Here is a 14408-nt window from a genome sequence, read left to right as displayed (position 1 = left end):
AAACATTTAGATTATTTAATTTAAGATTGACCATACAAAACATTACAAATACGCAAAACACGAGAAATACATATTAATACCGTGTCAATTTCATGTCGAATTTTGAAAACGACACGGTCGAAGTCTTGTTTTTATACTTGACAGTTGACACGAACATGAATTTAAAATTTAATTCCGTTCCAATTTCATTTATCGTCATGCATGTTTATCGTGTCATCCTAATTTTGTTTTTGTCATATATTTTTCTTGTCGTGCCATTGATTGTCACTTCAACTTTTTTTTGTTTTAGTTTGATTTTTTTTATTCATAAACCATTCATAAAGAATAGTTTTTTTTTGTCTTAATTTAGTCTTTTTTACTAGCTACTATCCTTAATATTTTTCTTTATCCTAAATGGTGTGAAACATGGGTGTTCCTTTCTTTTGACAAAGCTATAAAAATGTCCTTGTGATTTATCAAAGTTTACAAACTCAATCTCTGTTTTGATGAACATGATTCTTATGGTTTTCAAAACTTACGTGAACAGTAACAACGTCAACAAAAAAGGTCATTCTTGCAAGTTTTGAAAACTACATGGACCATATTCGTATAAGAAAATTAATAGAAACTGAGTTTGCAACATTTGATAAATCACATTGATTTTTTACAGTTTTTTTCAATAAAATAGTTTCTTTTTTCTTTTCTATCTTGTTTAAGGTCAATCATGTTTGTGTACTATCATTTACCATTATTTAAAAATCAATCGATAATTTCAAAAATGGATTCAAATTTTATAAAATTATTTCAATTTTCACACCAATTATAGTATATTTTATTTTGTATAATACTATAAAAACATTTATTATGTCCCTATTGTTATAAAGAGTAAAAAAAATTAAAATAGTCGAGCAAACTATTATTTTGTATCTTTTTTATTATATTTTGTCTGTTTGGGTGCACGTGTATATATATATATATATATTTTATTTTTTGTGTTAACTCGTTTATTTTTAACGCGTACTAGCCTTTGCAAGACGACATGCCATGTTTTTTCGAACATGGTGTGAGATATGGCTTTTGGTGTGACACTTTAAATAAACAATTTCATTTTTCTTTCCGGTCATATTTATGTTAATCATGTTTCTTCCTTATCTTCTACTGTTATTGAAATCTCAATCGTTATTTTCAAAAATCAATCTAGATTCAAATTTATATCCAATGTCGTAGCAATTAAAATATGATACGTGCATATTTAATCATGTATTTCGTGTATATTTTTAATACTTTTAGCTACAATTATGTTTATTTTTGGATATAAGATATTTAGTGGGTGTTTGAAATAACTTTTTAAAATAGCTTATTAGCTTTTTAGCTTTTCAAAAAGCTAATAAGTTAAAAAAGTATTTTTATATTTAAAAAGCATTTTTTAAAACAACTTTTTAGATAGAAAAAAATTAAAACTCTCAAAAAGCTGAAAAATCATAGCTTTTTAGCTTTTTAAACCATTTACTTCTAAAAAACAACTTTTCTTATCCAAACACTTTTTAAAATCAGTGTTTCCTAAAACCCATAAGCTAATAAGCACTTTTCTTAAAAATTATTTTTGTGCTAAAAAAGCTAACCCAAAAATGTTATTATTATGTTTGAAATCTATTTTGTGGTAGGAAAGACATACTCGAATGAAAAGGAAGCAAATACGGAGCTGGAAGCAGGAAATAAGCCTGTTCACTATTTGAATAAAATCGAATTGTCCAATTGAATAATTTAGATTGGAGTATTTAGTTCGGATATTCGGATTTTTGGATTGATTTTCAACAAAACCGAATTATTATTTTGGATTTCGGATTGGTTTTGGTTTATAAAATAAGAATTGAATGGTCCAAAAAACCGAATAACAACTTATTATATAACTATTTTTAATATATCTATAATTATTTAATAATGTAATAATTTATTTTTTCAAATAAATTCAAAAAGTTTTACCAAATAAAAAACATTAATATATATACTTTCTCTCAAAAGTTTTTTTTATCTATTAAATATTAAACTATAATAACCTTCTTAGTAGTTGTTTATAAATTTTAAATCACAACTAAATATTTTTTGCGTCTTCTGTAAAAATTGGATAATATTATAATTATATATTGTTTTAAAATATTCTGATTTTAGAAAACCAAATTGTAAAACCGATCCAACCGAATTGAAATTGGAACGAATCGAATTGGATTTTAAATTAGTTTGGACTATTTGAATCCATATTTTAAAAACCAAAATCAATTTGAATTTACTTAATTGGATTGGATTAAACCGATCCATCCAAACGAACACCCCTAGCCGGAAAGAGTGGGTTAAGATGTTTGAAGGCAAAAGAGACAAAATTTATGAAACCCATGGTGTGGGAATTGATGCCATGTCGTGGGGAGTAGAACGTTTGCGATCTGAGAAACTGAATTGACGCATACGCGTTTTAAGAGATGTCCAAGGCGTGACACCTATTTGCCACGGCGTGGAGGCCGATTTTTGGTAACTATAAATATTCGGACATTAGGTTAAATTGAGAGACTTCTGGATGGTTTTCTAGAAAGGATTACGACAAAAACCTTCTAGAAAACCGAGAGAAGATCAAAAATCGATTGGAGCTTCAGAGTTGAAGAGATATAGTAGAAATCATTATTGAATCATTCGGTTTGCTATATTTTACCATGTCTTCTCTAGTTAAATTTGATTTCATGTGTGTTTATGTTTTACTTATGAGCTAATCACCCTAAACTTTTGTTTGGTAAAGATGAACCTGAACCTTATGTGTTGATTTCGATTTATTAGATGACTATTGTCGATTTTACTTGTGTTAGATAATCAAAACCCTATGATAGGTCGTTATTTTGTGGTTTGGGCTAGGCAATCATATGTATAAGTCTTGATTAGTTCTTGGTCATGTTTTATATGTTTTTCATGTGTTTACGGTTGAGTCTGTGTGTACGGTCGCAAACAGGTTTACGGCCGTAAACCTGTTTACGACCAACTCCCCTTATATATAGGGCTTGTCAGGTTGTTGACGAATCAGATTCTCTTACTGTTTACGGCCCCAAGGTGTATTAGACGTTTATATGATATAAAACGTGTGCATGCTTGGATTATTCTGTCTTGTACTACATTCTTTGTTTGCTCGATTGATATTTGTTTGATCACTGTTTGGATTCTCAGTTTAAGGGACCTTACAATTGGTATCAAATCAAGTCGGTGTCAAAACAAATTTCAATCGTGTTCATGGTTAAAATATTTTCAGGTTCTTCATCGTTCAAGGCGTGATTCTACGTTTTCATCACTTAATTTGCTAATAAACTTGTGTTTTGCCTTTTTCTGGAAGTTTTTGGTTTTCACTGTTGAAGGGAGTATGACCGTAAACTCTCTCTACGGCCGTAAACAGCTAATTCGCTGTAAGTCCCTAATTTGCCCGTGTATCAGTCAGATCTGTTTGATGGTGCGGAATCCCAATCAAACGGATGATGTCAGATAAACTAGAAGAGAAGAAGAAGAATATGATGAATCTATGTATGAATTGATATGAATTATGATCCGGATACAAAAGATTCACACACAAAATTTCTCCTTATTCTCTCTGGCCGTAAACTCCTTCTAGTTCATCAATCTCTACTCCTCACCCTAACACCTCTATTTATACTTGTAGAACATGGGCCGGAAACAAATGGGCCGTAAATGAGTTTACGGCCGTAAACTAAGCCATAAAATCATAAAATATTACACAAAAATACAATAGCCCAGAAAAGTAAAGTATAAACCATATTTTGACCCAACAATCTCCCCCTTGGTTTATAGCTTTCTTTTCTTAATGACCCAACAAGCTCCCCCTAAAAAGTAGCTGGCTTTCTTGATAATCTTCATTGGGAACTTGACTTCAGCATTAATCTTCAAATTCTTCACAACATCAGGATGAACATATGAATCTTCCATGAATGACTTCATCTTGAGCAGTTGGGCATTTCTTCAGAATTTAGCATTGAACGCACGTTGGGTGAGAAGGTTTTACGTACTGATTCTTGAAAGATAGTGCTTTCAGCTTGAGAATCTTCAGAGAGAACTTTAGAGATAAATAATCTTTTGGATCACTTCAGCAGGTTCATAGATAGCAACAGACTGATTGAGGAGGCTTCAATGCAATCCGTCACATAATCTTCAATTGCAGCTTCACCTTGCTTCTGGGGTTGAAGGATTGAATGTTGAAAGAATAATCTTCATTTCTTGCTCCTTCGAATGAGAATTCTTCGATGCTCACGGACGAAGCTTTTGCTCAGAAATCTTCAACACAAACTCCATGAGCTTTACCTATACCTGAAATCACTATTCAAGACAAAACAAAACTAAAAGAAAACTTAGCACACAAATTAAAACGGAAACAAAAATATTTTTGGAATTTTTTTATTTTTCTGAACAAGAAACAAAACAGAAATAACACTATTTTTGGATTTTTTTTAATTTTTTGATTTTTCTTTGTTTTTGTTTTTTTTTTGATTTTTTTTTCATTATTTTTAATTTTTAATTTTCCCCTAATATTTAAATTAGAAGAAACTATGACAAAATTTAACAAAAATAAAATTGATATCTAACTTTAAGAGTGATTTGGGATCAAAGTTTTTAGACAGCTTTTATCCACTTATCGGTACCTTCCATATTCACATCTTTGTTTGGTCGATCGTCGGCATTGTGGTCCACTTAAACACGAAAAATTTGTGACAGATTTAGGACATACTATGTGTTACAAGACAAGGTGAACTTAAGTTCCTAAAAATTATATCTGATCCTAATTCCTTAGATACTATATCTTAAGGACCATTCATTTGACGACGACCAGGGATATTGTTGTCCACCTAAATTGAGCAGCGAGATCTACAGACAATCTGTATGAGTTCAATTTTAAGTGTACTGGAATGTGTTTCCCGCTTCCTGATATGCCCCAGCCATCAAGAACTTCCAGAGTACTCCTTACACCGGGTGAGCAGACAACCATTCAGAGAGAGAAGAGATTCAGAATTCTATTGCTAACTACTTCAGAGGGGTTGAGAAGAAGAAGGTTGCATATGCTGTGTACTAGGTCGGATTGGAAGTCGCGCAAAGGAGACAGCATATGGCTAACAGATGAGAAGTATTTCACACACACACACACACACACACACACACACACATATATATATATATATATATATATATATATATATATATATATATCCTGCAGAGAAATAGAGTCACATATGTTGTGTACCAGGTCGGATTGGAAGTCACGCAAAGGAGACAACATATGACTAACAGACGGAAAGAAAGAAAATGATATTCTACGGACCTAATCTATCGGAATTTACCAGTCGCCCCATCCAACCGGAATTAAGGACAGAATCCGCACATCGAGGAAAAGTTAAACCACGGTTCCAAGTACGGGTTCATTTAATGTGACGAGTAGATTCCCATATATATCTCCCTGCTCAACCTATCCGAGCGTCGTATTGTCAGGCTGAACATATCTAACTAGGTCAAGATTTGTCAAGTCTATAAATTTCCTAAGTTCAAATCTCCCTAGTCAAGTCCATTTAAAATTTTTCGTGCCTACCGACGCATCAAGTCAAAGCATAGACCCTTCAACTTCGGGTACGTTACGCAGACTCAGGTTGCCTGTTATCACTTGATAATATCACTTCCCAAAACATCTCCCTCAAACACATTTCATAACCAATATATTTTTTATTTTCTGATTTTCTGATGTTTTTGGATTTTTGAAAATTTTCTAATTTTTGTTTTGTTTTTATTTCTCCCCCTAAATTTGTGCATAGGAGAGAAACGAAAGTAAATGCGCAAATTTAAACTATCCTAAAACAAAAATTAGTCTTTAAAGCGAATCAGGTTAAGAAAAACTTAGGAGTATAGAGAAGAAAACGCAAACCGTAATTCACCGATTGAATCTGCATCCAGAAAGTCTAAGAACAGCACGCATAATCTCAGAACAGATCCGAAAATTCTTCATATCATTAAACACTAACCCCATGTGATCCCTTCTTTTCTTCCTTTCCCGCAAAAGGACACATGCTCTCAAACAATGTTCTGAGTGTTGTACAATTGAGAGATGTCTCCTATCAAGTGCCAGGAGCAGCCACTACCAACAAACCGAAGTTTGATGATATGCCTCCATAGCTGCTCCAACGCAGAGCGGGATCAGTTGGTCTTTGGAACCCAGTCCATTTTGAAACTGGGTCGACCTTTGTCATCAACGCACGATACCCTCTCCTATGACATATCCTGCTTGTCACAAACAGAAGACGATGAAATATTAGAGTCATTAGACGATTTGGGAGTTTTCACCTTTGGTACCCATTGGTAGTTGGGTTTAACCCATTTCTTTTTCGATCCGATGGGTGGCTCGGCACTTGATTTGGAACTTGAAGCCGATCTTCGAGATGACTTTGACCTAGCCGGTCTTGGTTTTGTTGGGGCATCTCTTGGATTGGACTTCTTGGTCGGCATTCCCTCCTTTCCCTTGGGATTTTGATTCTTGGCCTTGGAAGATTGATTCTTGGCCTTCTGTGCGTTCCAATTAGCATTGTCTGAACGTGACCTTGAGGGGTTTCTTTTGAAAAATCTCCCTCTTGGCGCGTTCTGCCAGCCTTGTGCATAGTAGGGAACATATGCGCGATTAGGACAATTTCTGGCAATGTGTCCAGGTGTTCCACAGTGAAAACAAGTCTTTTTCTTCACTGTGAAGTTATCTCTTCCTGCCCCTGGTGGCATATCCTTGCCTTGTCTCTTGTTGTTTCCATATGCACACTTACAACAGACACTTTGTTGCGCTGGAATTGGAGGCCTATATTTCTCAATGGCAGGTTTGTTAGAAGCAGCCGAGTTCGAAGCAACAGATTTAGAGTTCAAGGAGTCATTGGTTTGTTTAGAAGAATTCTCCTTGTTCTCGTCCTCTGCTACTTTACCTGCACATGTAACAGAAACATCAATATTTTCAACATTAATAACTCCTCCTGACACAAATCCAGCTGGTTTTCCGTATTTAAGATGTGCCTCCCTGTCAATTTCTTCTTGTTTCATAGGGATGGATGTGTAGTTATGACTGTAAGGAGGAGGTACACTATCATATCCTAGACCCTTGCTTTGATTTTCTTTGAATTTTAACTGGGTCTCATATAAGGACTCGACTGTCTGACTTGACGCAGCATAATTTTTGAAACTGACATCAGTTTTTCCACACTTGATTTTTTAAGCGTCAAGTTCTTCAGTTACAGCAGCAAGTTGACTCTTAACATAATCATAATTTTCACACTTGTTGCTATACTCTTCCTGAAGTTTCCTAAAGCCCTTGGTTTTTGCTTCTAACTCAGCCTTCAGGGGTTTCTGTCCTTTCCTGAGTTGATATCCTTCATATCTCAGGTCCTCAACTTCTCTTTTAAATATATCAATTTGTTCTCGAAGAAATTTAATCGTATCTTCACATGATTGAGAACATGAAACTTCACATGAATGAGAACACGACACTTCACTGACCGGAAGGTTTGCTGAACTCATTGTTTTTCGACAATTCAAAGCGTTAAGTTCTTCAATTATATCAGCCAGACTAAGACGATTGAGATCTTTTGTCTTCTTGATGTCAGCCACGTCCATGTCCCACGATTTTGGAAGTGAATTCAACAGCTTTTTGTTGATCTCAGACTTAGTCAAGAAGATCCCGACTATATTCATCTCAATAGTGAGTGTAGTAAATCGCTGCAACTGAGTTTCGAGCGTTTCTCCAGGGACATAATCAAAAAAGTTGAAATTTTGTCTTAACATATTCTGACGACTTTCTTTCATGTTTTCAGACCCCTCGTAGACCTTAAAATCAATTAATTAAAAAACAACTAGAAGCAAACGTCAAATTTAAAATGCCTTTTTTTTTAAAAAAAAAACAACCTTAAAAGTCAAATTTAAAAAATCAAACTCAAAAGTCGAACTTTGAAAAGTCAAACCGAAAAGCTAAATTTGAAAATTTAAAAATTAAACGAAAAAGTCAAAGTTTAAAATCAAAGGTCAAACTTGAAAGTCAAAGTCAAATTTTGAAATAAAAAGTCAAAAATAAAATTCAAAAATTAAAATTAAAATTTTTGGTTTAAAAAGAACATTAAAAATGACAGAAATTGATTTTAGGGGTTAAAAGTGTTAAATTGGCGAAACTTGCTGCGACAGGAAGTGGTTATAGTTAAAAAATGGAAGGTATAAACCAGGAGGTATGTTGTCCCAAGTGGTAAGACGCGTGACTGATTGTAGAATGGATCTGGGTTCGATCCTTGCAGCCTTCAAAGCCGATCGCCTTTTTTATTGAAGCGCTTGCAGGAGCCGCAGTCCACAGAGCCGAGCCGCGATTCACCAAGCCGCGCTCCACCGCTTCGATCCGCAAGCCGCTGCCGAGCCGAGATCTCCGGAAACCCTAGCCGTAAACACTAATTCTGCCGTGAACTGTTTCCGGCAGTAAGCTCCGGCCGAAAACCCTTCAAGATTACGTGAAAAACAACGATTTTTCGACTTTGAAGCTCCAAAACTCGATCAAAAACCCTTTTTTATGAAAAACACGAAGAACAAACCCCCCTTATTTTTGCGAGATCTATCCAAAAACGCAAAAATATTTCGAAAATAAGATCAAATATTGCTTCAAATAGAGTTTACGGCCGTAAGCTTGGACCGTAAACACCAATTATTCAGATTCCAAACGAAACAATAAAACCTTTTGACTGATACAACTTGGCTCTGATACCAATTGTAAGTCCCTAATTTGCCCGTGTATCAGTCAGATCCGTTTGATGGTGTGGAATCCCAATCAAACGGATGATGTCAGATAAACTAGAAGAGAAGAAGAAGAAGAATATGATGAATCTATCTATGAATTGATATGAATTATGATCCGGATACAAAAGATTCACACACAAAATTTCTCCTTATTCTCTCTGGCCGTAAACTCCTTCTAGTTCATCAATCTCTACTCCTCACCCTAACACCTCTATTTATACTTGTAGAACATGGGCCGGAAACAAATGGGCCGTAAATGAGTTTACGGCCGTAAGGTGTTTACGGCCGTAAACTTTGCCGTAAACTAAGCCATAAAATCATAAAATATTACACAAAAATACAATAGCCCAGAAAAGTAAAGTATAAACCATATTTTGACCCAACATTCGCATAAGCCGTAAACTGATCTGACCGAAAACTCATTTACGGCCGTAAACAGCTTCCTGCCGTAAACACCCCCAACCGTATTCAAGCTTACGACCATAAACTCTTGGCCGTAAACAGTCTTCTTGATTTAATTTTCGTTTAATTCTTGGTTCTTCAAGTTAATAATAAAATTAATTAAAAATCAGAAAATTAAAATGGACTCACAAAACTCAACAATTCATCATGAACTGGATTCCATAATGGGAACAACCACTCGTATTCCTCGTCTGTTATCTGCTAAAGATTTCTCGGAATGGAAATATCAGATGGAGAAATATATCAAAATGAAGGATTTCAAGGTTTGGCGAAGCATTCTGAAAGGACCTGTTAGGATCACCTCAACTCTAGAAAATGGAACAGTTGTTGATAAAGATATTGAAGACTATACCGATCAAGATTTTGCGAAGGTTGAAGAGCAAGAAAGAGCTCTTGCTACAATCACTATGGCTCTTTCACCAGATATTGCACATGGTTTTCGGGAAAATACATCTGCCAAAGCTCTATGGGAGGCATTAATTGAAGTCTATGAAGGAAATGAAGACATGAAAGAAAGTCGCCAGGATATGTTGAGACAAAAGTTCAATATGTTTAATTATATCTTGGGAGAATCTCTTGAAGCTCAACTGCAGAGGTTCATTACTCTCACAATTGAGATGAATTCTGCAGGAATATTGGTTACTAAATCCGAAATCAACAAGAAGCTTCTCAATTCTCTGCCTAAGACACGGGATATGAATGTTGCTGTTATCAAGAAAACAAAGGATCTCAATCGTCTTAGTCTAGCTGAAACCATGGCAATAATTAAAGCTTGTGATTTGGATGACAAGCAAAGAGAAATCAATCATGTCAATTCGTACTCTACTGCTAATCTTTGAATTCAATCCAATAATGATTTCTCATCATTCACATCTCTTCCTTCCCAACCAGTTGTTGCTCCCCAATCATCATCATATGTTATGCAAGGTGCTCAAAGTCCAGTATCCTATCCACAGTTGCTTCTTCATCAAAGACATATGCTTCTAGTGCTGCTCCAATCTCTGCTTCACATTTTTCGCCCAAGGAGTATGACGAAAATTTGGCTCTTGCGACCAGTCTTGTCAATTGTTATAATGATTTTGTAGAAGGCGAGCTACCTCCTCAATTGTCTTTTGCTGATTTGGATCAAATTCATCCTGAAGATGTTGAGGAAATGGATATAACTTGGCAAATCGCTATGGCAGTGTTCCGGGCAAAACAATTCTCCAAAAAGACTAGCAAAAATAACTGGGGTATGAATGCTAAAAAAGAAGGTGGGTTCAAAAAAGGCAAACTCCGATGCTTTAACTACCATGAACCTGACCATTTTGCCAGAGATTGCCCAAAACCCGACAGAAGAGAGAGCAGCGACAGAACAATGGTGCCAGTAAGTAACAATAGGGGAGCTACAACTAGTAATCAAACTGCAAATCTTGCTGTGGTAGCACAGTCATTTGACTGGGATGACCAAATTCAGGCTCTAAACATCTCAGAACCTGAAAATACGCATCTTGCCCAGATCAATGACAATGAAGAACGAGAAGCTGAGATGGATCCAGAAGAGGAAACGATGGCACTCCGGTTTGCATTCATGGTTCAAAGTACCCCATAGCCTGCAAAGCCAGAGGTCAGTGAAAATATCTGCTCTCAATATTGTATTAATACCATCAAATTTTTGCGTGATCAAATTGAAATAATAAAGAGAGAGAACGAGGACTTGAAATATGAGGGGGTACCAACTTAGAAAAGGCCAGAAACAGTTAAAAGAACAACTAGAGGCTAAGACTAGTGATTTTGATAAATTGTAAGAAGAGTACATCAACAACTGTGTCAACTACAAATATCTTAAGAAAGAACTTGAAGCTGTGACTGCAGAGCTTGACACATTGAAGACTCGTTTTGCAAATGTTGAATTTCACTTTAAAAAATTCGATGTGTCAAGTGAAAAAGTTGCAACAATAATTGAACACCAAATGAAATGGAAGGACCAGAAATAAGTAGGAATAGGTTATGAGAGTGTCCCTCCCCCATTCAATCACAATTATCTTTCTTCTCCATTAACTCAAGCTGAGATTGAACGTGAACCATTTATGGTTTATGGTAAATTAGCTGCTGAACAGGCAACAAATTGTAGTGTTAGGAATTTAGATACTAACGTTTCTACTTCCGATGCATATTCATCAGTAAGATAAGAAAAGCAGGAGAATGGAAGAATTGAATCTGATAATAATTGTGTGTCGAAATTTGGTGTTCCTTTTTCAAAAAATGATCAAATTGTTTTAGATGTTAAGACTAATATTTTGCTTGGTGATAATGTGGTGTCAAACTTTAAAACTTCTGACGATTGTGGTGTTATTTTTGTGAATTCTATTAAATCTGAATCTGTCACTAGCACTTCCACCTCATCTTTGCCTGTCACACAACCTGAATCACGCACCTGCACTTGTGGAAATAATCGGAAGGTCAATAAGAGCATGAAAATTGTTAAAAGCAGTCTCAAATCTTCTGAAAATAAACAAATTTGTTTTAACTGTAGTACTGCTAGTCATATCGCTCGAAATTGTTCCAACCGATTGTTTGTGCATTTTTCAGCACCGAGGAAAGAAAATGAGTCTCGAGGAAGGTCTTTAACTAGAAAGTCTTCGAGATCTCGTTTTCATGAAGATGATTGGAAAATTCATAATAACGGAAAAAGGGAAAATTCTCAACAGGTTTTATATAAATTTGCTACAGGTGCTTTGCCGAAATCGACCATAGGTAAGCCAAGGTCAATTTCGTCAAAGGGTGCGTCTGGATCTTCGACTACTTGTAGCCGAAAATCTAAGCACTCAAAGAAGAAGAAAACTACAAATGGGTGCCTAAATCTATAATTGCACAATCATCGTCTTCCTCTGAAAAAGTATCTAATGTAAAGTTACAAAAAAATTGATAAATCTGTGAACATTAAGGATAGACCTAGGAGTATAATGACCTGGGTTCCCAAAACTAAATAAATCTCACTCATTGTGTAGGAACAGCTGCGGACGAATGTCGCCAGACCTTGGTATGTCAACAACGGTTGTTCCAGGCACATGACAAGAGACATCTCCCAACTGTACAACATTCAGAATTTTAATGGGGGATATGTCTCCTTTGCGGGAGGAGATGACGGAAAAATCACTCAGAAAGGAATTGTTTCAAATGGAGTGTTGAGTTTCAAGAATGTCAATTATGCACCAGAGTTAAAGCACAGCTTGTTAAGTTCCTCTCAGATCTGTGATAAGGGCTATTCAACACATTCACAGATAAAGAATGTCTAATTCTGAAGCCAGGCATTGTTATCCCAAATGAGTGGATCCTTGTTAAATCAAACGGGACGATAATGCATACATTATTGACATGAACAATAATATTCCTGAACAAGTCACTTGCCTCTTCTCAAAGGTTGTAGAGCACAATGCTATGTTGTGGAATTGAAGACTCGGACGTGCCAACACAAAGAACTTGAATCGACTTGCTAAAAATGAAATAGTGCGTGGGCTTCCTGTTAAAGATTTCATCACATTTGAAAAGTGTGTGGCATGCGCTCAAGGAAAACATCATAAAAAGCCACACATACCCAAACATGTTAATTCAATCAGCCAGGTGATCTAATTATTACATATGGACTTATTTGGTCCGGTCAACGTTCTCAGCATCAACATAAATTCATATTGTCTAGTTGTGGTCGACAACTTCTTGCGATTCACATGGGTTTTCTTTCTATCCAACAAAGCTGGGGTCGCTGACTTGATTAAGAAGTTTATTACGATGATAGAGAACCAAACCAACCAACCAACGGGTGAAGGCGCTCAGAACTGACAACGAGACGGAGTTTAAGAACGATGTCCTTGATCATTTTTGTGTGGAAAAAGGGATTGTGCGTCAATTTAGTGCCGCTCACACACCGCAACAAAATGGTGTTGCTGAGTGGAGAAATCGAACGTTAAAAGACGCTGCAAGGACAATGTTATGTGACTCCAAACTTCCGGTTTTCTTTTGGGCCGAGGCGATCAATACGGCGTGTTATGTCCAAAATTGTGTACTGATCAACAAAGCTCAGGTGAAGACCTCGTACGAAATTATTTATGGTCACAAACCATCTGTTATTCATTTTCGGATATTTGGCTATCCTTGCACCCTCCTTCATCTGGATTCCAACCCTAAATTCAATGCCAAAGTTGATGACTGTTATTTTGTGGGGTATGCCGCTCGCACTGCATATAGGGTCTACAACAAGAAGACAAAGCAAATTGTGGAATCCTTCGACGTGCATTGGTTGGAGGAGAACGAGACGGATGGTAGAGCAGGTCCAGATTGGCTATTTTACTATACATCTCTGTTCAAATCGTTCAATGTGTTTTCAGATGATCTATTTGGTTCCTGTTCTGGCTCGAAGACTGTGATTGAAGATGAGGACGAAGAAGTTATTTACAGACCACCGGTGGTGTCTTCTAAGACTCCTTCAGTGGAATAATGTGTTCCAAGTAATTTGTCCGGTTCTCAGAATAAATAAAACAGTCCAGATGTTGATGCTACTCCACTTACTCCTGATGAAAGAGAGGTTATGTCTAGAGATGCTTCCACTGATAATCAATCGTTTATTAAACTTCTCTTTCCCAATTCGATTACTAACGAGTTCGTGGCGAGTTCCTCTCATGATCCTAGACCATCTAAGGTGGATCAATCACCAGATGATGGATTTGTAATATTCACAATCTTCCCATACCACTCAATGACATCAGCCAGGAGCTACCTTCCAGAATTCAACAAGATCACCCAATTGAAAAACGTAATTGGCCGGCTGGGTGATGGTGTTCGAACGCGAAATCAGAGTGGATATGTAAATATATGTCTCTATTCTTGCTTCATATCTCAAATAGAGCCAAAGAATATTCAAATGGCTTTGAATGAGCCCAGCTGGGTGGATGCTATGCATGAAAAATTAAATCAATTTGAAAAGCTTGGGGTTTGGAAGCTGGTTGAATTACCTAAGGGCAAGAAGTCACTCGACACACGCTGGGTATATCGAAACAAGCAAGATGATTCAGGGGTTATTGTGCGGAATAAGGCCCGATTGGTTGTTCGTGGATTTCTTCATATTGAGGGTCTTGACTACACCGGAGTTTTTGCTCTGGTAG

General features: G+C 36.1%; 1 protein-coding gene across 1 annotated transcript; it reads left to right on the top strand.

The window, feature by feature from the left end:
- The first annotated feature begins 9389 nt into the window (after window positions 1-9389).
- On the top strand, window positions 9390-13744 carry LOC145089198 (uncharacterized). Its single transcript, XM_079027669.1, has 5 exons — window positions 9390-10087; window positions 10198-10850; window positions 11533-12006; window positions 12761-12873; window positions 13046-13744. The coding sequence occupies exons 1-5, from the start codon at window positions 9390-9392 to the stop codon at window positions 13742-13744; spliced, it is 2637 nt and encodes an 878-aa protein (XP_078883795.1).
- The last annotated feature ends 664 nt before the right edge of the window (window positions 13745-14408 follow it).

Source organism: Lactuca serriola, chromosome 2, assembly GCF_051521515.1.
Source record: "Lactuca serriola cultivar US96UC23 chromosome 2, Lser_US96UC23_V15, whole genome shotgun sequence".
NCBI lineage: Eukaryota > Viridiplantae > Streptophyta > Magnoliopsida > Asterales > Asteraceae > Lactuca > Lactuca serriola.
Note: the sequence above shows the minus strand (reverse complement) of the source record. Positions and strands in the feature narration are given on the sequence as shown.